This window comes from Saimiri boliviensis, chromosome 2 (assembly GCF_048565385.1).
Source record: "Saimiri boliviensis isolate mSaiBol1 chromosome 2, mSaiBol1.pri, whole genome shotgun sequence".
Taxonomy (NCBI): domain Eukaryota; kingdom Metazoa; phylum Chordata; class Mammalia; order Primates; family Cebidae; genus Saimiri; species Saimiri boliviensis.
Window position 1 is genome coordinate 221,588,664 of NC_133450.1, and position 25,366 is coordinate 221,614,029.

At 51.2% G+C, this 25,366-nt stretch overlaps 1 protein-coding gene across 2 annotated transcripts; it reads left to right on the plus strand.

Moving 5' to 3' along the window:
• The first annotated feature begins 2,533 nt into the window (after positions 1-2,533).
• TBC1D13 (TBC1 domain family member 13) lies at positions 2,534-24,105 on the plus strand. 2 transcript variants are annotated; one of them, XM_074395441.1, is made up of 12 exons: positions 2,534-2,667; positions 3,625-3,698; positions 5,442-5,482; positions 6,059-6,120; positions 6,274-6,373; positions 7,195-7,277; positions 12,700-12,859; positions 18,115-18,325; positions 18,819-18,982; positions 21,500-21,597; positions 21,725-21,782; positions 23,931-24,105. In XM_074395441.1, exons 1-12 carry the CDS (start codon positions 2,645-2,647, stop codon positions 23,994-23,996), a joined length of 1,140 nt encoding a protein of 379 aa, XP_074251542.1. In that variant the 5' UTR covers positions 2,534-2,644; the 3' UTR covers positions 23,997-24,105. The 2 variants fall into 2 exon arrangements, with proteins under 2 accessions (XP_074251542.1, XP_003940085.1); XM_003940036.4 differs by having other exon boundaries at positions 2,535-2,667; positions 21,437-21,597.
• Positions 24,106-25,366: the final 1,261 nt, after the last annotated feature.

Below are 25,366 nucleotides of genomic sequence, written 5' to 3' on the forward strand. Positions count from 1 at the left end.
GTGGCTCACGCCGGTAATCCCAGCACTTTAGGAGGCCAAGGCAGGTGGATTACGAGGTCAGGAGTTTGAGAGCAGCCTGGCCAACATGGTGAAACTAAAAATATAAAAATTAGCTGTGTATGGTGTCTACTAAAAATACAAAAATTAGCTGGGCGTGGTGGCGAGCACCTGTGATCCCAGCTACTTGGGAGGCTGAGGCAGGAGAATCACTTGAACCTGGGAGGTGGAGTTTGCAATGAGCTGAGATCCTGTCACTGCACTTCAGCCTGGGTGACAGAGTGAGACTTGGTCTCAAAAAAAAAAAAAAAAAAAATTAGCTGGGCATGGTGGCGAGCATCTGTAATCCCATCTACTTGGGAGGCTGAGGCAGGAGAATCACTTGAACCTGGGAGACAGAGGTTGTAGTGAGCTGAGATCGTGCCACTGCACTCCAGCCTGGGAGAGCAAGGAGTGAGACTCTGTCTCCAAAAAAAAAAGTGTGTGGTTTAGGAATTGTCAATTATATCTCAATAAAGCTGTTAAAATTGTACTAAAATAAAACCATTGGGGGAAACTGGGTAAAGAGCACAAATCACCTCCCTGTACTATCGTGGTAACTTCCTGTGCAGTTACAATGATCCCAAAATAAAGATTTTAAAAGATTTTTATTTATTTTTATTTATTTTTTATTTTGAGACAGAGTCTTGCTCTGTTACTCAGGCTGGAGTGCAGTGGCACGATCTCAGCTCACTGCAACCTCCACCTCCCAGCTTCAAGTGATTCTCCTGCCTCAGCCTCCCGAGTAGCTGGGTCTATAGGCATGGACCACCACGGCCTGCTAATTTTTGTTTTTGTTTTTGTTTTTTTGAGACAGAGTCTCACTCTGTCCCCAGGCGCCAAGCTGGAGTGCAGTGGCACAATCTCGGCTCACTGCAACCTCTGCCTCCCGGGTTCAAGCAATTCTCCTGCCTCAGCCTCCTGAGTAGCTGGGATTACAGGCACGCGCCACTATGCCCAGCTAATTTTTGTATTTTTAGTAGAGACGGGGTTTCACTATGTTGGCCAGGCTGGTCTCGATCTTTTGACCTCATGATCCGCCTGCCTCGGCCTCCCAAAGTGCTGGGATTACAGGCTTGAGCCACTGTGCCCGGCCTGTTTTTTTTTTTTTTTTTTTTTTTTAAAGTAGAGACGGGGGTTTCACCATATTGGACAGGCTGGTCTTGAACTCCTGACCTCGTAATCCACCCACCTTGGCCTCCCAAAGTGCTGGGATTACAGGCATGAGCCACACTGTGCCTGGCCTCAAGGTTTTTAAAAATAAGCATATAAGGCCAGTCTTGGTTCAGGAGTTCGAGACCAGCCTGGCCAATATGGGGAGACCCTGTCTCTACAAAAATACAAAAATTACGGGTGTGGTGGTGCACACCTGTAATCCCAGCTACTCGAGAGGTTGAGAGAGGAGAATCGCTTGAACCTGGGAGACGGAGGTTGCAGTGAGCTGAGATCACGCCACTGCACTCCAGCCTGGGCAACAGAGTGAGACTCTGCCTCCAAAAAAAAAAGCATACATATTTATTTTAAAAATTGTATACATACTTGTCAAATTGCTTTGTGAAAGGTTGTATCGGTTTAACTCTTTTTATTTATTTTTGAGACAGGGTCTCACTCTGTCACCCAGACTGTAGTGCAGTAGTTGGCGTGAAATTACTGTGCTCATCAATCCTCCCGTCTCAGTCTCTCAAACAGCTGGAACTACAGGCATGGGCCACTATACTCAGTTAATATTTATATTTTTTGTCAAGAAGGGAATCCCGAGTAGCTGGGATTACAGGCGCCTGCCACCGTTCCCGGCTAATTTTTGTATTTTTGGTAGAGACGGGGTTTCACCATGTTGGCCAGATTGGTCTTGAACTCCTGATCTCAAGTGATCTGCCCGCCTGAGCCTCCCAAAGTGCTGGGATTACAGGCATGAGCTAGCACTGACGGCTTAGCCTATTTTTCTTAAGATACCATTTGTGGTTTTTTCTGTCTTCCTAACTAACATTTTAAAAGGTTGGCTAGTATTCTTTTCATTAAAAAAAAATAAAAAAAAAAAAAGTTGGGCCGGGCACGATAGTTCACGCGGGTCCCGGCTATACAGGCCTTGAGGACTCAGCAGAAACCAATACAAGCTGGGGGGCCTGAACAGTTGAGCAGGGGAGGCCGATACTCCTGTAACAATCATGCAGTAGTTAATTACGGAGAGGGGGTTCGTGCAGGGAAGACAGGGTGACAGGTATACTGCGTTAAGTAGACACCGAGTCCAGGCACACACAGACCGCGCAGTCACCACGGGCTCTCACATTTGGCCCGCAGGGTCCACGGTGGGGGGGCGGGGCGGAGTGCAGCCCGCGGCTACCACGCCCACTCGACCGGCGGCTACCACGCCCCTCCCAACGGTTGCCCCGCCCACCCCGGCCCGCCGCGGCCGCCCAGAGCGTGTGGAAGCTAAGAGGCTAGGGAAGGCACGTGACCCGCGGGGCGGAACGCACAGCCGTGTGGTTGTGTTTCCCGCCGGAGGCTTTTGCCCAGAGCCCCGCGTCCCAGAGGGGCGGCGGCGGCGGCGGCGGTGCAGGCAGCAGAGGCGCAGGCGGCGGAGGTGGCTGGGGGTCCGGAAGTCAACACCATGTCGAGTCTGCACAAGAGCCGGTAAGGGGCCAAGGGGCCAGGGTGCCTCTTGTGCCAGAAGGGGGAAGCGCGGGGTGTGGCCAGGAATTGGCAGGACCCCCCCCGCCGCCCCGGCAAAGGGTCTCCGGCGTCCACCTAACCTCATTGCCTGTGGGCTGCAGGAAGGACCGAGCGGCGGCCCCTCTCCTGCCCCTGGTGTCACTCCTGCCTCCCTCACCCTGGACCCCTGGTTTCCCCTTTCCCCTGAGTGTTCCTCATCCAGACCCCCCATGCCCCGCCCCCGTCCCTTTTCTCCTTTTTAACCTCCTGCTCCAGTACTTTTTTCAAGTACCCTGTGTCCCCCGTGCCTTTTTATTACCAGGATTGCTAGAGAACTTGCATTTTCCAGTCTGTCCCCTCCCCCAGGCCAGATCCTGCAGCCTTGGCTGAATTTTGCTCACTCTTCAGTTTTTCTCCAGGTCGTGTTTTTTAAACCCTTTGTCCTTTGCTTCTGGCAGGCTCACATGTCTTGCAATGGTTATATTTGTGACCATAGAGAGCTGTGTTCATCTTGCACTGGTCCATTGTCTGCAGATCAAATTACTCTTGGTTCTTGAGGTCCAAGGAGTTCAGATGGTGGCTGTGCTGTGGACCTGGCCTGGCTGGCAGGAAGTGCCCAGTAAATGTCAGCTCACTAAATGTTAGAATGTTGGAATGTGTCAAATTTTATGGTCCTCATTTGGGAATTTCTAGACGAATATGTTTCAAGTTTCTTCCCTGGCATTCTGTGTTTCTGGGTGTAGAGGAAGAAGTGAAATATAGTTCTGTTGTTCCCCAAAGCGTTTTGGTGAGGACCTTGACTAAGCTGTGTGATTTTTATGTCCTAAAAGGGGAGACAGGCACAGGTTGGAAACTGGTGGTCTGAGGGAGCTGAAGGCTGTGGATCTCACTAAGCAGATACAAGCCGAGCTTCATTTGCCTTCCTATCTCCTCTTCTAGAATTGCAGATTTCCAGGATGTCCTGAAGGAGCCGTCAATTGCATTGGAAAAGCTTCGGGAACTCAGCTTTAGTGGTAAGAGGCCATTCTGTATTTTCAGGGTTTCCCTAGAGCAGCCCTGTGGCTAGGGGGAGGTGCCCAAGGTCACACCTGGTCAGCTCAGGGGCCCAGCTGCTGGGGGCTGGGGCCATGGAAGGAAATTGCATGTAGATTCTTGGGGCCTTCTCCAGATTCTGTAGAGCTGAACGAGCCACTGCCTTGAGCTTGGAGGGGTTTCCCAGAGGGGTGGTGGCCACACCTAGCTTGCCTTGCCCTTAGGTCTTCCACAGGAGGTGCCAGATTCCTGAGAGTAGACAGGACTCAAGACTGGAGAATGGAGCATGAGAGTTGTGGGGGTGAAGGGTGAACCTTTGGAGCCCAGAACCGTCTTTCCTTATTCCTTAGCCAGCCTCCTGTGTTGGGGAGTTTGGTGAACTGCAGGGTGGTTCCTGGTTCTCTCCCTGGCTTGGGGTCTAAGCTGACTAAAGCAGCAGTAAACTTTGGTTAGTGGTGAAATGGTAAACTTGGGACACTGAATTTAAGGAGGTGATTCTTAGCACTGTTAGACTGCTCCAACCAGCACAGAGGTAACTCTCTTTTTTAAAAAATGTTCCAAAGTGGCCGGGCGCGGTGGCTCAAGCCTGTAATCCCAGCACTTTGGGAGGCCGAGGTGGGTGGATCATGAGGTCAAGAGATCGAGACCATCCTGGTCAACATGGTGAAACCCCGTCTCTACCAAAAATACAAAAAATTAGCTGGGCATGGTGGCACGTGCCTGTAATCCCAGCTACTCAGGAGGCTGAGGCAGGAGAATTGCCTGAACCCAGGAGGCGGAGGTTGCGGTGTGCCGAGATCGCGCCATTGCACTCCAGCCTGGGTAACAAGAGGGAAACTCCGTCTCAAAAAAAAATAAATAAATAAATAAAATAAAAAAAAGTCCCAAAGTGTTCTGTGTAGCTTCTTGACACTTTTTTGCCCCTGTAAATTTGCCAGCAAGAACTTCTGGCTAGGCACGGTGGCTCACACCTGTAATCTCAGCACTTTGGGAGGCTGAGGCAGGTGGATCACCTGAGGTCAGGAGTTTGAGAACAGCCTGGCCAACATGGTGAAACCCAGTCTCTACGAAAAATACAAAAACATAGCTGGGCATGATGGCACTCGCCTGTAATCCCAGCTACTTGGGAGGCTGAGGTAGGAGAATCCTTGGAACCAGGGAGGCGGAGGTTGCAGTGAACAGAGATCAGGCCACTGCAATCCAGCCTGGGCAACAGAGCAAGACTGTCTCCAAAAAAAAAAAAAAAAAGAATTAACATCCAGTCTAGGGTCTAGGCCAGGCCCAGTGGCTCACACCTGTAATCCTAGCACTTTGGGAGACCAAGATGGCCAGATCACTTGAGGTCAGTAGTTCAAGCCGAGCCTGGCCAACATGGTGAAACCTCATCTCTGCTAAAAATACAAAAATTAGCTGGGCGTAGTGGCGTGGTGCATGCCTGTAATCCCAGTTACCTGGGAGGTTGAGGCAGTAGAATCACTGAAACCCAGAGACAGAGGCTGCAGTGAGCCGAAATAACGCCATTGCACTCCAGCCTGGGTGACAGAGTGAGACTCTGTCTCAAAAACAAAACAAAAACTATCCAGTTTAGTACTCTTTCTGTGGTAAATGATTCTTGAGGAAGTACTTTTTGCCCACTCTACTTCTTGCCAGCTGGCTCCACGGTGAAGGGCTGGGGGTTCTGGGACTCTGGCCTGGGGCGTGACCTTTGCCTGCTGTGTCCACAGGCATCCCCTGTGAGGGCGGACTGCGGTGCCTCTGCTGGAAGGTGGGTGTGCCTGGGATGGGGCTTCTGCTCTGCTGAGAGTCCCTGGGTTTTGCTGAGAGTCCCTGGGTTTTCCCGCATGGGCTACCCCCACGCCTGGCCCCCTTTCTGTTCCACACCTTTCCTTGCTTGTCTGAGGGAGCTTTTCTGGGAAGTTCTGGATTTTCTGTTCCTCTTGGTGTCCTCTCTGGGATCCCCTTGGGGATGGGACACTTTGCAATGCCAACAGTGAAGGCCTCTGCTTCTTAGTTCATGAAGTACAGCAAAAGTCATGCTTGCTGGGACAAAGGAAAGGCTGTGCTTTGCCCAAAGCTCCTAGCTCCAGTGGCCCTGGAGGCTCAGTGTCTTGGTTCTCAGCCCTTTTGAGCACAGGGTCTGATCATGTAGAAGAGTCTGTGTGAGGAAAAGCAGTGGGGAGAAAGGGGAAGGCTACCCCTAGCTCATGCTGGCATTGCTGGGTTTCAGCCCATCTTTTCTTTCTTGGGACTTTATGTTTTTCTTGAGGCCTGTCAGCCCCACTTAAAGTCCAGCGTTGGTGCAGGAGGGTCACCAGAGCTTTGCCTCTCTCCCTCTGTTCAGATTCTCTTGAACTACCTTCCCTTGGAAAGAGCCTCATGGACTTCTATCCTGGCTAAGCAGAGGTGAGACCCCCGTGAAAGGGTGGTGACAAGAGGGCTCTTGCATCTGACGGAGCCCATGCTGCTGGGGCTGTCCTGCCTCCTGTGGCTGCTGCTCTGTTCTGGGCTCCCTGAGCAGGACTGTCAGGATTCATCCTTCTTGCTTGTCTCCTGCAGGGAGCTGTATGCCCAGTTCCTGAGGGAAATGATCATCCAGCCTGGCATTGCCAAGGCCAACATGGGTGTGTCCAGGGAGGATGTGACCTTTGAGGACCATGTGAGTAGGGGTTGGCAGCAGAGACCTGGGATACAGAATGTGGAGGGGTTGTCACCTTGGAGCAGGTAAGGTCCCCTGTGTGCCAGGGGAGAGGTGCATCTGGTGTTGGTCCCCTCTGGACCTCCCAGTTCCTCCTTCTGCCTTAGGTCACTAAGCTTGGGGGGCCCTAGGCTCAGTAAGACAAATGATAGCCAGCATCCAGGGAGCGTTGTGGGGGCAGCCGTGCGTCAGGTGCTCTGAGGTCATGGTCTCTTACAACCCTCATCCCTGTTCCTTGAAGAAAGTTGGGGCAGGGTAGGAAGGAGGCTAGGCTGCCCTCTGTGGCTGCAAGGAAGCCTTATTCTCTCCTCAAATGCTGAGCTCCTTCCTGGGCTTCACAGCGTGGGAGAAAGAAATGGATGGGCCCCAGGCCCAGACTCACAGATAGGAATTGATGACTCAGAACATTGGCGAATGAGAGCTGAAGAAACCTAATGATAGAACATTCATTCATTCAGCAAGCAAACATTTGCTGAGCACCTGTTATATGCAAAGTTCTCAAGCTAGAGCAATGGACAGAAAAGGATCAGAGTCCCTGCCCAGCAGGGATGTACTCAGAGCAGGCTGCCAGGCTGGGTTCCTGGCTGTGGAGTTTGAACAGGACTCAGGAGGCTGTGTAAGGCCTGTGCTGGCTCCTCTGAATAGCTTGCAGGTAGTGTCAGGGCCACACCTCAGGGTGTGGTGGGATTGTTGCAGAAGACCACTGCTCAGGTCTCCAGGATAGCATCCGACCCCGGGGCCTATCTGGGCCTTGGACCAAGCATCTTCATTTCTCTCCACAGCCACTCAACCCCAACCCTGACAGTCGGTGGAACACGTACTTCAGGGACAACGAGGTGCTGCTGCAGATTGACAAAGATGTCCGGTAGGCAGGGCACCTGGGGCTGGGAGCTGGCTCATGGGATTTCTGGGGATTTCTGCAGCTCTGTCTTTTCCTTTTGCAGGCTGGGCCCACGGGTGGGTGTTGGCGGAGCTGCTGGTGAATTGTCCCAGCGGTTGGGCCCAGGCCCTATTGGTGATAGGCTGAGAATGAGGCTGGCGAGGTAGAGTCTGTGCTTGCATGTGCCTGGTGGTCCTTAGCTGTAGTTTCATTTGTACCCCAGGCATGTATGGATTCATCTGACATTTATTCAACAAGTATTGAGCCCCTCCTGTATGCCAGGCTTAGCACTAAGCTAAGGGTTAAGCACTGAGTAGACTGGTATGTTCCTTCTCCTTAAGTATCTGAGAACATAGAAGGGAAGATGGCAAGGCAGACATTCAGCCCATTAGATCTTAGCGCGTGGCGTTCGTGGTAAATGCTCTTGAAGGAAGAGTTGAGGGGGTTTGGGGAAACCTCAGCTGAGAAGCAGGGATTCAGCTTCTGAATCAGAAGGGGAAGAGTACAGCAAAGGCCGCATTGGTCAGGGAACTGCCCTTGGCAAAGCCGGGAGAGCTCGCAGAGCGTGCCACATTTGAGGAACAGTGCCAAGGCCGGGGTGGGGGATAGGGGCCGGACCTGGGACTTGATTCTAAGAGCATGAAGCAGCCATGCAAAGGTTTTGATCAAAGGAGTGACAGGATCAGATACACAGGTTTTAAAACTGTGAGCTACAATGGGGGCATGCTTTTCCACTTGGTAAAGAAATGTGGAGATGCTGGCTCTGTGGCCCTGTCAGGCTGGGAAGTCTGGCAGCGTGTGGGGCTAGGTGAAGGAACTAGGAGGCAGGCCTTGTCCACAGGTTGGTGGAGTGGCTGTGGCCAAGGGCTTGGGTTCTGGACTTCATTTACCTGGTTTCCGTTCCACCTTTACCAGTTAATAGCTGTGTGACCTTGGGCGAGTGACTCACACCCTCTGATCATTACTCTGTTTATCTGTGAAGTAGGAGTAACGTGGTTCAGGATAAGGTCACAGAACAGGTTGGGTCTCCACAGATACATGGGACTGTTGTGCTGGTCTTAGCACATGCAGAGCACTTAGAACAATCAGATCTCCATCAGAGAAAGGTCCTGGGAGCTTATCCTGTTCCTTTTACAACAGCTTGCCTAGCACCCCTGGTGCTTGGTCACAAAGGACAAGCCGGCGCTTTGTCCCACCCAGTGACCCTTCAGAATCTCCAACAGGTAGTCTCAGGTGCCCAGGTCAGTTTGCACCAGCACAGGTGCCCCTCCATTCAGCTCCTTCTCAAGGAATGGCCGAGTGCCTGTCAGGAGGGTTTTAGGAGTGAGCAGGACAGAAACAGTCTCTGCCCTCTGAGAGCTTCCAGTGTAAGTCAGGGGACATATATCAAACCTGGAAACAGATACGTAATTGCAAATACTGTCAGTGCGGTGAAGGAGGGAAAAACTGGTGCTTTTAGAAAATCAGAGGCAGGCCTTGTTTTCCTTTGGTGGTATCAAGGAAAGCCTTTCCAGGGAGGGGGCTCAGCATGAGATGTGAAAGAGGAGGCGACGGCAGGGAGGCAGCGAGCTGAGTAGAGGAGTCTGCTGGGCTGCGGCAAAGCACACAAGAGTGCCCTGTGGCAGGGGAAGAAGGCGCGTGCAGGGTAGAGTTGGGAGCAGGGTCCTCCTCACCGTTAACACCCTGGGTGTTGCTCCTTGGCCCAGGCTCATCTTCAGGTGGCCCCTGCAGAGGGCAACGTAGGCTGCAGGAGAAAGGGGGACTGTGTCTTGTGCTGTCAGGCTGGGGTTGGCACAGCATTTACCCCCATGAGGTCTTCTGATGGCTGTGTTCAAATCAAGAACCACTCCGTGACCTGGGGAAATAGGTTTTGTTCTTTTTGTTTTTGTTTAGTTTTGAGTGCAGTGGTGCGATCTCGGCTCACTGCAATGTCTGCCTCCCGGGTTCAAGCCATTCTCCTGTCTCGGCCTCCCTAATAGCTGGGGTTACAGGCATGTGCCACGAGACCTAATTTTTGTATTTTTAGTAGAGATGGGGTTTCACAAGTTGCCCAGGCTGGTCTCAAACTCTTGATCTCAAGTGATCCACACGCCTCAGCCTTCCAAAGTGCTAGGATTACAGGCATAAATAAGCTGCCATGCCTGGCCAGGTTCTGTTTTACATTAGTAGTGATGGTAGCACGTCCTTTGGTGCTTCTATAGGCAGGTTTACAATATGCTAAGTATAAGAGGTCTGAATAATGTTCATGTACTGCAATAGATACATTTTTTAAACTTGATAACATTCTAGATACTATCTCCCAACTTGTTTTCCCTTTCACTCTGTCTTTTTTTTTCTTTTTTCTCATTCTGTCTTGAACATTTTTCCAGGTCAGCTGTATAATATTCTTTTGTACAGTGTGTACCTTATGGAACCAAACCTCTTTTGCTACTACAAACCACACTGTGTTTGTGCATGTTAGGAAATTTTTTTTTTTTTTTTGAAATAGGGTCTTGCTCTGTTGCCCAGGCTGGACTGGAGTATGTCGGCTTGATCTCAGCTCACCATAGCCTTGAACTCCCAGGCTCAAGTGATCCTCCCACCTCGGCCTCCCGAGTAGCCAGGACTGCAGGCACATGCCACCACACCCAGCAAATTTTTTATAGAGGTGGGGTCTCCTTATGTTGCCCACGCTGGTCTTGAGCTCCTGGGCTCAAGTGATCTTCCTGCCTTAGCCTCCCAAAGTGCTGGTATTGCAATCGTGAGCCACTGTGCCTGGCCTAGATAAATATTTTTACATGGAAGGATGTTTAGAGTTTAAAAGAGGAGTTAGGTTGTATGACCATAAAGACACTTTTAAAAAAAAAAGTATGCATCTATTTGCAAATATGCATAAAATGTGGGTATGTATACATATACAGTGACTACTACTTTTTTTTTTTTTTGAGATGGAGTTTTGCTCTTGTTGCCCAGTCTGGAGTGCAATGGTATGATCTCAGTTCACCACAACCTCTGCCTCCTGGGCTCAAGTGATTCTCCTTGCCTCAGTCTCCCGAGTCGCTGGGATTACAGGCATGTGCCACCACGCCCAGCTAATTTTGTATTTTTAGTAGAGACAGGATTTCTCCAGGTTGATCAGGCTGGTCTGGAACTCCAGACCTCAGGTCGTCTGCCCACCTTAGCCACCCGAAGTGCTGGGATTACAGGTGTGAACCACTGCACCTGGCTATTTTTTTTTTTTTTTTGAGGCGGAGTTTCACTCTTGTTACCCAGGCTGGAGTGCAATGGCGCGATCTTGGCTCACCACAACCTCCGCCTCCTGGGTTCAGGCAATTCTCCTGCCTCAGCCTCCTGAGTAGCTGGGATTATAGGCATGCGCCACCATGCCCAGCTAATTTTTTGTTTTTAGTAGAGACGGGGTTTCACCATGTTGACCAGGATGGTCTTGATCTCTTGACCTCGTGATCTACCCGCCTTGGCCTCCCAAAGTGCTGGGATTACAGGCTTGAGCCACCGCACTCGGCCTTTTTTTTTTTTTGAGATGGAGTTTCACTCTTGTTGCCCAGGCTGGAGTGCAATGGTGTGATTTTGGCTCACCAAAATCTCCATCTCCTGGGTTCAAGCGATTCTCCTGCCTCAGCCTCCTGAGTAGCTGGGATTACAGGCACGTGCCACCACGCCCGGCTAACTTTGCATTTTTAGTATAGATAGGGTTTCTAACTCCCATGTTGGCCAGGCTGGTCTCTAACTCCCAACCTCAGGTCATTCGCCCACCTTAGCCTCCCAAAGTGCTGGGATTACAGGTGTGATCCGCTGTGCCCAGTCTGACTACTGCTTTTTTAAAAACTGTATTGTTTTTAAAATAAAATGTTGTAATTGTTATTTTTTTGAGATGGAGTCTCACTTTGTTGCCCAGGTTGGAGTTCAGTGGCATGATCTCGGCTCACTGCAACCTCCACTTGCCTAGCTCAAGCAATTCTCCTGCCTCAGCCTCCCTAGTAGCTGGGATTACAGCCACCCGCCACCACGTCTGGCTAATTTTTCTATTTTTGTTTTTTTTTTTGTTTTTTTTTTTTTGAGACGGAGTTTCATTCTTGTTGCCCAGGCTGGAATGCAATGGCATGATCTCGGCCCACTGCAACCTCTACCTGCCAATTCAAGGGAAGCAATTTTCCTGCTTCAGCCTCCCAAGTAGCTGGGATTACAGGCATGCGCCACTATACCTGGCTAATTTGGTATTTTTTTTGAGTAGAGACAGGATTTCTGCATGTTGGTAAGGCTAGTCTCAAACTCCTGACATCAGGTGATCCGCCTCTCTTGGTCTCTGTCTTGCTCTATCGCCCAGGCTGGAGTGCAGTGGCGCAATCTCAGCTCACTGCAACCTCCACTTGCCGAGTTCAAGCCATCTTCCTGCCTCAGCCTCCTGAGTAGCTGGGACTATAGGCTCATGCCACTATGCCTGCTAATTTATTATATTTTTAGTAGAGAGGAGGTTTCACCATGCTGGCCAGGCTGGTCTCGAACTCCTGACCTCAGGTGATCCGCCCACCTCGGCCTCCCAAAGTGTTGGGATTTCGGGTGTAAGCCACTGTGCCCAGCCAATTTTTGTATTCTTTAATGGAGACAGGGTTTACCGTGTTGGCTGGGCTGGTCTCGAATTCCTAATGTCAGGTGATTCAAAATATTGTAATTAGAAACAAACAATGCAGTGGGGTGCCGTGGCTCACACCTGTGATCCCAGCACTTTGTGGGGCTAAGGGAGGTTGATCACAAGATCAGGAGATCAGGACCATCGTGGCCACCGTGGTGAAACCTCGTCTCTACTAAAAATAAAAAAATTAGCTGGGCGTGGTGACACATGCGTATAATTACAGCTGTTTGGGAGCCTGAGGCAGGAGAATCGCTTAAACCAGAAGTTGACAGATGAAATATCTGTCGTAGGTTGCAGTGAGCCAACATTGTGCCACTGTACTCCAGCCCGGTGACAGAGCGAGACTCAGTCTCAAAAAAAAAAAAAAAAAAAGCCGGGCGCGGTGGCTCAAGCCTGTAATCCCAGCACTTTGGGAGGCCGAGGCGGGTGGATCACGAGGTCGAGAGATCGAGACCAACCTGGTCAACATGGTGAAACCCCGTCTCTACTAAAAATACTAAAAATTAGCTGGGCATGGTGGCGCGTGCCTGTAATCCCAGCTACTCAGGAGGCTGAGTCAGGAGAATTGCCTGAACCCAGGAGGCGGAGGTTGCGGTGAGCCGAGATCGCGCCATTGCACTCCAGCCTGGGTAACAAGAGCGAAACTCCGTCTCAAAAAAAAAAAAAAAAAAAAAATGCTTTTGGGGATTCTTGGGGTCTCTTGGCAGCAGGGTGCTGATGGAATGGCCAAAACCTCCACCCTGAGTAACATGATTTTTTCCTATTTCCTCTTGACAGGAGGTTGTGCCCTGACATTTCCTTCTTCCAGAGGGCCACGGAGTACCCTTGTCTCCTCATCCTGGATCCCCAGAATGAGTTTGAAACCCTTCGTAAGCGAGTGGAACAGACAACACTGAAATCTCAGACGGTGGCCCGGAACCGGAGTGGGGTCACAAATGTGAGCACCAACCTGGGGTCCCCAGGACTCCCCCAATAATCTTTTCTTTCGTTTTTCTCTTAAACTCCTGGCCACAAGGCGTGGGGCCATGACCATCTGCCTGACAGTTACCCAGAGCAGCCCTGATGCTGCCAGATCCTGGGGCGCTCTCTGAAAGTTGGGTGGCAGCGAATTGCTGTGTCCAGTTGGGTGTAATGGCTGCTGGGGAGGGCTCTGCATCCCAGTGGGTAAATGAGCCAGGCTTCTAGTCTTACAGTGGCTCTGAGAAAGTCATTACAAAGTGAGAAAGTGTGACAGGGCTGGGTGCGGTGGCTTACGCTGTAATCCCAGCACTTTGGGAGGCTGAGGCAAAAGGATTGCTTGAGCCCAGGAGTTCAAGACCAGCCTGGGCAATGTGCTGAAACTCTGTCTCTACAAAAAATACAAAAATCAGCTGGGCATGATGGCGTGTGCCTGTAATATCAGCTACTCAGGAGGCTGAGGCAGGAGAATCACTTGAACCTGGGAGACAGAGGTTGCAGTGAGCCAAGATTGCGCCACTGGGCGACAGAGTGATACTGTCTCAAAAAAAAAAAAAAAAAAAAAAAATGGGCAGGGCATGGTGGCTCATGTTTACAATCCCAGCACTTTAGAGGGCTAAGGGGGGGCAGATTACCTGAGGTCAGGAGTTCAAGACCAGCCTGGCCAACATGGTGAAACCTCATCTCTACTAAAAATACAAAATTAACTGGGTGTGGTGGCGGGCATCTGTCATCCCAGCTACTCAGGAGGCTGAGACAGGAAAATCACTTGAACCTCGGAGACAGAGGTTGCAGTGAGTCCAGATCGCACAACTGCACTCCACCCTGGGCAACAGAGCAAGACCCTGTCACCCTGTCTCAAAAACAAAAAACAAGAAGAGAGCATTCCAGGTGGAGAGGAGGGCATATGCCAAAGTCCTCAGCGGGCGAGAACGTGGTGTGTTCTTGGTCGGGGTGGCCATGGTGGCTAGAAGCAGAGAGTGAGGGAAGAGGTTGGTGCTGGTGAGGCCATGTGGGGCCTTTGTCCTGAGGGGCGGGGAGACACGTTTATAGCAACGTAAGCACGGCAGCGACGTGATTCATACCTGCTTGTGTCAGCTTTAGTTGCTGTGGAGATACAGGAGTGGCAGTAGAGAGGCTACCTGGGAGGCCACTGCAGTTGTCTAGGCAAGAGGTGGTGGGGGCAGGGATGCAGCAGGGCTGGATCTGAGAGGCTTGGGGTGGAACTGAAAGGACCCCCAAGCTTTTTTTTTTTCTTTTTTTTTTGAGACAGAGTCTCACTCTGTCGCCAGGCTGGAGTTCAGTGGAGCGAACTCACTCACTGCAACCTCCACTTCCCGGGCTTAAGCGATTCTCCTGCCTCAGCCTCCCAAGTAGCTGGGACTACAGGCGCATACCACCATGCCCAGCTAATTTTGTATTTTTGGTAGAGACGGTTTCACGATGATTGTCAGGATGGTTTCGATCTCTTAACCTCATGATGCACCCGCCTGGGCCTCCCAAAGTGCTGGGATTACAGGTGTGAGCCACTGCGCCTGGCCAGGACCCCCCAACTTTTCATAGATTGCTATCACTCCGCAAAGCTGCTTGTAGTCAAACAAGTATATTACCTTTTTCCTTAATTTACGCCCCTCCTTTGGTACTTGGAATAGTGGCTTGTTCGCCTAAACTTTTCACTGTCCTCCATCAATGGGAAAACCTTTCTGTGTAGCCTCCAACAAGCTAGGGCAGATACTACTGCAGAAATTTTTCTCACCCTGGGGAATGACTTTTTTGTTCGTTTGTTTGTTTGTTTTATCTTTTTTTTTTTTAAAGACAGTTTCACCATGTTGGCCGGGCTGATCTTGAACTCCTGACCTTGTGATCTGCCTGCCTTGGCCTCCCAAAGCGCTGGGAATATAGGCATGAGCCACCGCACCTGGCTCGTTTTATTTTTTAAAATAGAGACAGAGTCTTGCTGTGTCACCCAGTCTGGTCTTGAACTCCTGAGCTCAAACGATCCTCCTACCTGGCCCTCCCAGAGTGCTGGGATAGCAGGCATGAGCTACCACACCCAGCTAAGAATGACTCTGAAGCTCCGACAGGGTGGCAGGGGCAGATATAGCCGATCCCAGGGTTGCATGTGCCTATGAGGGTTTTGTGTCCAGCAGAACTGCTGTGCAGTGCAGATTGTGTGGCTACATAACCATGTGGCTGGCTTTGTGGGCAGCATTCTTGGCTGTTGATTTCCTGGCTGAAGGGCTGGGTGGAGACTGGCTCCTGTCATTCCTTTCACTGTGGTAACTGGGTGTAAGGAGCACTGTTACCTAGTTTAACGTTTGGTCGTGGTAGCAGAGAACCCACCAGAAACTTTATCCCTAAGCCTCTGGGTTTATGGCTGGGCAGTGTGAGTTAAAGTTGACTGTCTGTGTGACTCTGGACAAGTCATACCAGGCTCACATCCTGGCCTTTGTTTCCTCGACCATAAACTGGGCATAATCATTTCTGCCCTGCCTGAGTCGCCAAGAGGATGAAATGAGGTCCTGGCTGTGCAGATTCTTAGAAAGCAGAAAGCCCTGGGCAACCTCGGGAGGCAGCCTCGCCTCAAGTCCTGGCCCTTAGTTTTGGGAGTCAGCAGGTCAGGTTCAAGTCCTAAAGCCACCACCTAATGGTAGACATTTAAGGAGTGGCTCGACATTTCTAAGCCTCAGTTTCCTCATCTTGAAAATGATGTGGAGAGAATATTTTAGATTGTTCAGTGAATTAAATGGAGGAATACTTGTACGGTACTGTCAGCCGCATAAAAAGCTCTTGGAACATGTCACTGATGTGTGTCTATGTGTGAACATGTGTGCATGTGTATGTGTATACATATGTACACACATGTTATGGGAGAGAGAGTTTAATGTCTCCAGGAGCCTATGCTTCGAGGATGGCCTCATCCGCTGTCACTGCCTGGGTTCTCTCATACGGGTCACTCACCTGCGGAGCTTCTGACTGAGCAGGTCTAGGGCAGGGCCCAGGCACTTGAATCTTTACAAAGTTCCCAAGGCATCCCGACAGGCAGCTGGAGTCTTCAGCAGGGATTGTTCTCTCTTTAACTTCCAACTTTTTTTTTTTTTTTTTTTTGAGGCAGTCTTACTTTGTTGCCCAGGCTGGAGTACAGTGGCATAATCTTGGCTCTCTCTGCCTCCTGGGGTCAAGCACTTCTCATGCCTTAGCCTCCTGAGTATTAGCTGGGATCATAGGCATGTGCCACCAGGCCTGGCTAATTTTTGTATTTTTAGTAGAGATTTTTGGCTAGGCTGGTCTTGAACTCCTGATCTTGAGTGATCCGCCTGCCTCAGTTTTCCAAAGTGCTGGAATTACAGGTGTGAGCCACTTTGCCTGGCCTCCAACCTTTTCTTATGAAAATATTCAAACATTCAGAAAAGTTGAAAGAAGAGTACACTGTGTAACTATCTGTATACTTTCTCCATCTAAATGTTACAATTATTAACATTTTTCACATTGCTTTATTTGTGTGTATTACATAGAGAGAGTAAGTTGCTGATGTCTGACCTTTCACCACCAACTACTTCAGCAGGATCTCCTGAGAATAAGGGCATTCTCACCGGGCATGGTGGCTCACACCTGTAATCCCAGCACTTTGGGAGGCTCAAGTGGGTGGAATACCTGAGGTCAGGAGTTTGAGACCAGCCTGACTAACATGGTGAAACCTCATCTCTACTAAAAATATCCAAAATTAAAAAAAAGTCTGAACGTGGTGGTGAGCACCTGTAATCCCAGGTGCTCGGGAGGCTGAGACAGGAAAACTGCTTCAGCTCGGGAGCCAGAGGTTGTAGTGAGCCGATGCACTCCAACCTGGTCGATGGAGCAAGACTTCAAAGGGAGTGGGGTAGCGGGGAGTCTGCAGTTATCTGTTTCTTTATATATTTAAGGTTTTTGTTTTAAATTCAAGTGTAACTTATGTGCAGTTATGTATACTATTAGATTTTTTTTTTCTTGTGTGCGTACCTGTATAAGTGCCAGTCAGCCACGATACAGAACATTTCCACATCCAGAAAGTTCCTGGATGCCCCTTCTTAGGTAGTACTCCTCACTGTTCTGACTTTAATCACCGTAAGTTAGGTTTTAGGATGGTTGTCTTGTAGAATGTTCCATGTTCTAGGTTTTGTCTCCTTGTTTACTTATGGTGGCATTTGACTTGTTCCTCTGGCCGGCATGTGTCCCATATGCTACATAGGGCTGGGCTTAACAGTAAACATTTACATTTCTGACAAGAACACATTGTCTTCCTTCACATTGTCCTTTTTTCTTTCTTTCTTTTTTTTTTTTTTTAAATAGACGGGGTTTCACCATGTTGGCCAGGCTGGTCTTGAACTCCTGACCTGAGGTGATCCGCCCGCCTTGGCCTCCAGAGTGCCTGGATTACAGGCATGAGCCACTGCGCCCGGCCATGACAGTGTCTTGCTGTCACCCAGGTTGGAGTGCAGTGGTGCGAACATAGCTCACTGTAGCCTCAGCCTCCTGGGCTCAAGAGATTCTCTTGCTCTCGCCTCCGAAGTAGCCGGGACCACAGGTGCTTGCCATCACACTCGGCTAATATTTAAATTTTTTGTAGAGATGACTCTCCCTATGTTGTCCAGGCTAGTCTCAAACTCTAAGGCTCTAGTGATCCTCCTGCCTTGGCCTTCCAAAGTGCTGTGATTATAGACATGAGCTATTGCGGCCAGCCTGTGTTGTCTCTTTTTTTTTTTTTCTTTTGAGACAGAGTCTTGCTCTGTTGTCCAGGCTAGAGTGCAGTGGCACAATCTTGGCTCACTGCAACCTCCGCCTCCAGGATTCAAGCGATTCTTCTGCCTCAGCTTCCCAAGTAGCTGGGATTACAGGCGCCTGCCCTGTGCCTGGCTGATTTTTGTATTTTTAGTAGAGATGGGGTTTCACCATGTTGGACAGGCTGGTCTCAAACTCCTGACCTTGTGATCCACTTGCTTCAGCCTCCCAAAGTGCTGGGATTATAGGTTTAAACCACAGCGCCCAGCCTCTTTTTTTTCCCCGCCTTGAGACAGGGCCTTGCTCTGTTATCCAGGCTAGAATGCAATGGTGTCATCACACGGCTCACTGCAGCCTTGACCACCTGGGTTCAACTGATCCTCCCACCTCAGCCTCCCAAAGCGCTGGGATTGCAGGCGTTGAGCCACCGAACCCAACCCGCATTGTCCTTCTTGACTGGCTCCTCCTTTTCTCCCCTAGATGAGCTCCCCACACAAGAACTCTGCGCCATCATCCCTAAATGAGTATGAGGTGCTGCCCAATGGCTGTGAGGCCCACTGGGAGGTGGTGGAGCGGATCCTTTTCATCTATGCCAAGCTCAACCCTGGCATCGCTTATGTACAAGGCATGAATGAGATTGTGGGGCCCCTCTACTACACCTTCGCCACTGACCCCAACAGCGAGTGGAAAGGTAAGAAGGCTCTTGATGCCCACATCCCTTGTTGCTGGCCCGTGTCAGGCCGTGCAGCTCACTTTCCCTCTCAGGCCTCCATTCTCCTTCTCCCAGATGAGGGGTTGGCCTGGATCATCTCTGAGGTCCTTTGCAACTGTGATCTTCTAGAATGTTAGATGTTTACTGATCTCTTGAGATTTGTAATTTAATTTCTCATAGAGAAGGTGGATATGTAGGAAGCCGAATTAGAAGATGTAAATAATGATTTTCAAAATGTCATCAGGGGAGTGTGTAATAAACTGCTCAGTGAATGTAAGTGTTGCCAGAGAAGAAAAAGGTGATGTCTTTAGCCTGGGGGTGGAGAAGGGTCAAGGACAGAGGAAAGACTGAGCCCAACTTTGAGGATGGGGCAACTTGGTGGGGCTCAGAGCGAGGCAGTTGTCTGGTAGGTGAGAGGTGGGGTGGGCCTGGGATGCCACCACTTCTGCCCCCATCCTGTGTCTCTTCCCAGAGCATGCCGAGGCAGACACCTTTTTCTGCTTCACCAACCTCATGGCTGAGATCCGGGACAACTTTATCAAGAGCCTAGATGACTCGCAGTGTGGCATCACCTACAAGATGGAGAAGGTGTACTCCACCTTGAAAGATAAGGATGTGGAGCTCTACCTGAAACTGGTGAGAACCCCAGGAACAGCAGGTGGCAGGGACAGGAGGCAGAGAGTTCCTGTGCCATCTTAGCCCAGGGCGAGGTCTGGCTTGAGTCTGGGGGTTGAAAGTGGCTGTTGCTGCTGAGGATGCTGACCCATGAGCTGAAGCAGCTGATGGCCAGAGCCTAGCAAGCTGGGAGGGAAGGGGGAAATTGGAATGGTGCCCATTGTGTGCCAGGCATAGTGCAGGGCATTTACCATCAACTAAATTGCTTAAGCTGTTAGTAATCTTCTGAGATAAGTGTTAACTTCATTTTTTAAGATTAATATAATTTAAAAAATTGTACTGGCATTCCGTGTTTATTTCAGAAAACAAAAGGAGAACATTTATTTACATGTAAACGAAAAGTTTCATGAAAAATAAAATATATATCTTTTTTTTTTTTTTTGAGAAGGACTCTCACTCTGTCAGCTCAGGCTGGAGTGCAGTGGTGCAATCTTGGCTCACTGCAACCTTCACCTCCCAGGTTCAAGCACTTCTCATGCCTCAGCCTCCCCAGCAGCTGGGATTACAGGCACACATTACCATGCCCAGCTAGTTTTGTATTTTTAGTAGAGATAGGGTTTTTCCATGTTGGCCAGGCTGATCTTGAATTCCTGACCTCAAGTGATCTACCCACCTCAGCCTCCCAAAGTGCTGGGATTACAGTTGTGAGCCACCGTGCCCTGCCAGGAACAAACATATCTTTTTAAACAAATATGGGTTGGGTGTGATGGCTCACAGTTGTAAACCTAACAGTTTGGGAGACTGGTGCAGGAGGATCGCTTGAGCCCAGAGGTTGAGATATCCTGAGAAACATAATGAAATTTTGTGACTACAAAAAAATTTAAAAAGAGCCGGGCGCAGTGGCTCAAGCCTGTAATCCCAGCACTTTGGGAGGCCGAGGCGGGTGGATCATGAGGTCGAGAGTTCGAGACCATCCTGGTCGACATGGTGAAACCCCGTCTCTACTAAAAATACAAAAAAGTCAGCTGGGCATGGTGGCGTGTGCCTGTAATCCCAGCTACTCAGGAGGCTGAGGCAGGAGAATTGCCTGAACCCGGGAGGCGGAGGTTGCGGTGAGCCGATGAGCCGAGATCGTGCCATTGCACTCCAGCCTGGGTAACAAGAGCGAAACTCCGTCTCAAAAAAAAAAAAAAAAAAAAGAAAGAAATTAGCAGCCAGGCATGAGGCCAAGGCGGGCGGATCATGAGGTCAGGAGTTCGAGACCAGCCTGACCAACATGGAGAAACCCTGTCTCTACTAACAATACAAAAAAAATTAGCCAATGTGGTGGTGCACACCTGTAATTCCAGCTACTCGAGAGGCTGAGGCAGGAGAATCACTTGAACCTGGGAGGATGAGGTTGCGGTGAGCCGAGATCATGCCACTGCTCTCCAGACCGGGCAACGAGAGTGAAACTTTGCCTCAAAAAAAAAAAAAAGAAGGAAAGAAAGAAAGATATTAGCCAGGCATGGTGACACAAGCTTGTAGTCTCCTACTCAGGAGGCTGATGTTGGAGGCCTGGAGGTCAAGGCTGTGGTGAGCCATGATTGTGCCACTGCACTCTAGCCTAGGCAATATAGCGAGACCTCATCTCTTAAAAAAAAAAAAAGGAAGCCGGGCTTGGTGGCTCAAGCCTGTAATCCCAGCACTTTGGGAGGCCGAGGCGGGTGGATCACAAGGTCAAGAGATCGAGACCATCCTGGTCAACATGGTGAAACCCTGTCTCTACTAAAAATACAAAAAATTAGCTGGGCATGGTGGCGGGTGCCTATAATCCCAGCTACTCAGGAGGCTGAGGCAGGAGAATTGCTTGAACCCAGGAGGCGGAGGTTGTGGTGAGCCGAGATCATGCCGTTGCACTCCAGCCTAGGTAACGAGAGAAACTCCGTCTCAAAAAAAAAAAAAGGAATTATCTTTTTGCTGTTTTGTAGCATACCTTTTCAATTAATATTCACTGTGACTATAAAGAAAAAAAAATTCACTGTGGCTGACCATAGGGCTCGTCTATATTGGGAATAATTGCCTGTGGAATTGTTTGTGGATTAAATGAGTGAGAGGACATATTTATCATGCTAAGCATAGCCCAGGCTTATAGTAAGGGCCCTGTGATGGTCACTCTGCACATCCACATACCCTGTCATCTGCAGAGTGTTTTGAAAGAGTTTGAACCATCCTTTATAAATCTGGAGAGCTTATTATATAAAGGTTTGGGTTTCCAGCTTCTCTTACAAAAAGATCTGAGGATGTTGGCTGGCAGGAAACAGCCTCTGCCCCTTTACCAAGCGAGGCTGTCTGGCAGTCTGGTGCCAGCCCTGGTGCTCACACCTGGCGCGCTGGGTCCTACTGTTATGAATTCACTTCTGACCCATTGCATGGTGCTCCACGGCCACCGGCCAACATGGAGTCCTGCTTCCCACCCCCACGCTCTCTCCCCAGCAAGAGCAGAACATCAAGCCCCAGTTCTTTGCCTTCCGCTGGCTGACACTACTGCTGTCCCAGGAGTTCTTGCTGCCTGACGTCATCCGCATCTGGGACTCCCTCTTCGCCGATGACAACCGCTTTGACTTCCTCCTCCTCGTCTGCTGCGCCATGCTCATGTGAGTGCAGCATGAGCTAGCCTCAGCTCACCTGGCCAGTCCTTGGAGAAGCCAGAGGGGAGGAGGGGGCGGGGCCTGCACTCACAGCATCCCAGGTCCCAGCCCTTTTGCTGCTTGCTCTTCATAGGCTGATCCGGGAGCAGTTGCTGGAAGGGGACTTCACTGTGAACATGCGGCTGCTGCAGGTAATGGGATGGGGGCAGGCCCAGCCACTGCCATGAGGCCGGCTCTTGCCAGGCATCCACCCACGCCAGCTGCTGCGATAGACTGGGCAGGGGTGGTGGAGCATAGCAGGGACTCCAGAGACAGACCTGGTTTGGATCTGGGTATGAATCCTGGTTCTGCCTCTGACCTGGAGTGTTGGGTGGACTTGAGCAAGTGACTTGGCCTCTAAACTGTGTACTTTTTAAAATTTTTTTATTTTTTTTTATTTTTGAGACGGAGTTTCGCTCTTGTTACCCAGGCTGGAGTGCAATGGCGCCATCTCCGCTCACTGCAACCTCCGCCTCCCGGGTTCAGGCAATTCTCCTGCCTCAGCCTCCTGAGTAGCTGGGATTACAGGCACGCACCACCATGCCCAGCTAATTTTTTGCATTTTTGGTAGAGACGGGGTTTCACCATGTTGACCAGGATGGTCTCGATCTCTCGACCTCGTGATCCACCCGCCTCGGCCTCCCAAAGTGCTGGGATTACAGGCTTGAGCCACCGCGCCCGGCCTAAACTGTGTACTTGACGTAGGTGTTCACACCCAGGACACAGCAGGTACCCAAAACAAGGCCATGCTCAGACCCAGGGAAGGAGGGTAGGGTGTAGTGATTAAGAACGTGGGCTCACCAGGTGCAGTGGCTCATGTCTGTAATTCCAGCACATTGGGAGGCTGAAGTGGGTGGATCACCTGAGGTCAGGAGTTTGAGACCACCCTGACTAACATGGCAAAACCCTGTCTCTACTAAAAATACAAAAATTAGCTGGGCATAGTGGCATGTGCCTGTAATTCCCAGCTACTCGGGAAGCTCAGACAGGAGAAGTGCTTCAACCCAGGAGGCAGAGGTTGTGGTGAGCTGAGATCGTGCCACTGCACTCCAGCCTGAGCAACAGAGCAAGACTCCGTCTCAAAAAAATAAGAATATGGGTTCAAGGGCCTACAGCTTTAGGTCCACAGTTTTGCCCTGCTGTGTTCATCATGTGACCAAAGGCAAGTTACAGCATCTCTGGGTTTCAGCTTCTTCATCGGCACCTGGCCTTACTGTTGTTGTTTTTGTGTGTGTGTGATGGAGTCTTCGTCTGTCGCCCATACTGGAGTGCAGTGGTAAAACCTCTGGCAGATTTCTTGGAATAGGCGGTAAAAAAGAAAAGGAAAAAAAAAACCCTCTGGCAGTGCAACCACTGCCTCTTGGCTTCAAGCAGTTCTCCTGCCTCAGCCTCCCAGGTAGCTGGGATTACAGGTGTGTGCTACCACGTCCAGCTAATTTTTGTATCTTTAGTAGAGATGGGGTTTTCACCACATTGGTCAGGATGGTGTGGAACTCTGGACCTCAGGTGATCTGCCTACCTTAGCCTCCCAAAGTGCTGGGATTACAGGCGTGAGCCACCGCGCCCGGGCTCCTAGAGTTGATTTTCTTTTCTTTTGAGACGGAGTTTCACTCTTGTTGCCCAGGCTGGAGTGCAATGGCGCGATCTTGGCTCACCGCAACCTCCGCCTCCTGGGTTCAGGCAATTCTCCTGCCTCAGCCTCCTGAGTAGCTGGGATTACAGGCACGTGCCACCATGCCCAGCTAATGTTTTGTATTTTTAGTAGAGACGGGGTTTCACTATGTTGACCAGGATGGTCTTGATCTCTTGACCTCGTGATCCACCCGCCTCGGCCTCCCAAAGTGCTGGGATTACGGGCGTGAGCCACCGCGCCCGGCTTAGAGTTGGTTTTCTATAACTTCATGGACTAGATCTGGAAAATGGGCAGAATCACAGTAGCCACTCACAGGGCCGTTGAGGACTCCAAGCTGACACTCTATCTGGCCCAGTCCCTGGCTGCACATGAGGGAGTTCGGGTTCAGTGGCAGTACAAGGAGAGCTGAGGCAGCACGGTCTGGTCCTGAGGAAAGGGCTGAGACCCTGGGTGTGGTCGTGTTTGGATCGGTTGAGTTGGCGCTGCATGGTGTAGCGTCAGCTGCCAGCAGGGGTCTAGGGGTTGGGGAGTGTGGGATGCCTGGTATTCCGTGCTCCTGCCCCTGAGGCTCAGGATCCCGCATGGCGACGGGTCTCAGTGGGGAGGGTGTGGGTGTGGCGGGGGGGAGCTGGCTTCAGAGGCCATTGTTGGCCCTTCCTGTGCCTAGGATTACCCCATCACAGACGTCTGCCAGATCCTGCAGAAGGCAAAGGAGCTCCAAGACTCGAAGTAGCCCAGTGGCAAGAGGCCCGTGTTTGGGAGAGAAGCCACCGAGCCCTTTGCCCTGGCTCCCGGGACACACACAAACCCGTGAGAACCCAGCCTGAGGGGAAGCCACAGGATTGGCCCGAGGCCCAGGCTGCGCCCGCTGGGGGCACACTGTACTGTGCTCCTTCCTCCATCACTACGCCCAGTGCCCCACCTGCCCTGCACCCTGGCCTCTTTGCCTGGGATACTGAGCAGGGCTGGAGCTCAGGAAGTTGTCCTTCCTGGGCCAGGGCCGCTTCCGGCACTGGGAGGCTGGCAGGGGCCCCTCCCTGCCTCGGCTCTGCCGCCCCAGCCTTGGTTCCTGCTTCTGGTCTTCTCCTGGGCGTCGGTCAGGGGAGGTGTTCGGCCAGTGGGCCAGAAACCGCTTCTGGGCGGGGTGCTTTGGCTGCTCCATGGGGATGGCGACGCTGAAAGCAGAGTCCCGCCGTCTGTCTTACCCACAGGTGTCTGTACTCGGTTGGTGTGGACATGGGCCTGAGTCCCCAGCTGTCTCCTCCCCGTGTGTGTGAGCATCTCTCAGTCCTCCAGGTCTCCTGGCTTCCCCTTCTGTCTCTACCTTTCTGCCTGTGTCCTTCTTCCTCCTTCCTGCGTGGGGCTGTGTCTTGCGCCATGGTTCCTCTCAATTATTCTCTCTGTCCTTCTCTGTTGGGGTGCCTTATTCTGAGCCGCCTCCTCTCCCCACGTCCCTCTGCTCCCTGAGCCTGGGAGACAGAATGAGGAGACTAGCCCAGCAAGGCCCCTGGAGGTCAAGCCTGGCCTTTGCCTCATGTTCTCATCCCCCAACCCCGGACTCCCGGGTCCCCTTGACTGGGAGGGAGTCCTCCGTGCCTCAGAGGGTTCTGAACCCATTCCCCATGGCAGAAATCTTGGAAACCAAATGCTGCTGAGAAAGGACAAAGCTTTGAGCCTCCTGCCCCTGCTTTCTGCCCAGGGAGGGAGAAGGAAGAGGAGCTGCCCACAGTCAGAACCCAGAAGATTTGTCCTTGCCTTCCAGATCCCAACCCAGGAAGGGGGAAGGTCCCACAAAGGGCAAGTGGGGCCCAAGGAAGCCTCTCTGGGGCCAGGGTAGCTAAGCTCAAAGGCCATGGGTCCTGCCAGTTCCAGGAGGGCCATGTCTGCGCCTCTGTGTGCCCCTCCACCTCCGGTGGGCTGAGGGAGGTGCAGGACCTTCTCTGGCCCCTGCCTGAGCCGTCCCTAGGGCGGGGCATGCGTACCTTGAGCAGGGGCAGTTGGCCACTCCCAGTTCTCACCAAGTCACCTCCCTCCCTGTACAAGGTTTGTGTCCGGAAGCCAGGTGCCATAGTGAGGACCCTCGTCCTCCAGACTGGCTGGCGG

Excerpts from the sequence above, each read along its gene's own strand:
- TBC1D13 (XM_003940036.4), top strand. The coding sequence starts at position 2,645 with ATGTCGAGTCTGCACAAGAGCCG. Across the intron at positions 3,699-5,441 it reads TCGGGAACTCAGCTTTAGTG|GCATCCCCTGTGAGGGCGGA; the intron begins GTAAGAGGCCAT and ends CTGTGTCCACAG. Across the intron at positions 21,598-21,724 it reads GTCTGCTGCGCCATGCTCAT|GCTGATCCGGGAGCAGTTGC; the intron begins GTGAGTGCAGCA and ends TGCTCTTCATAG.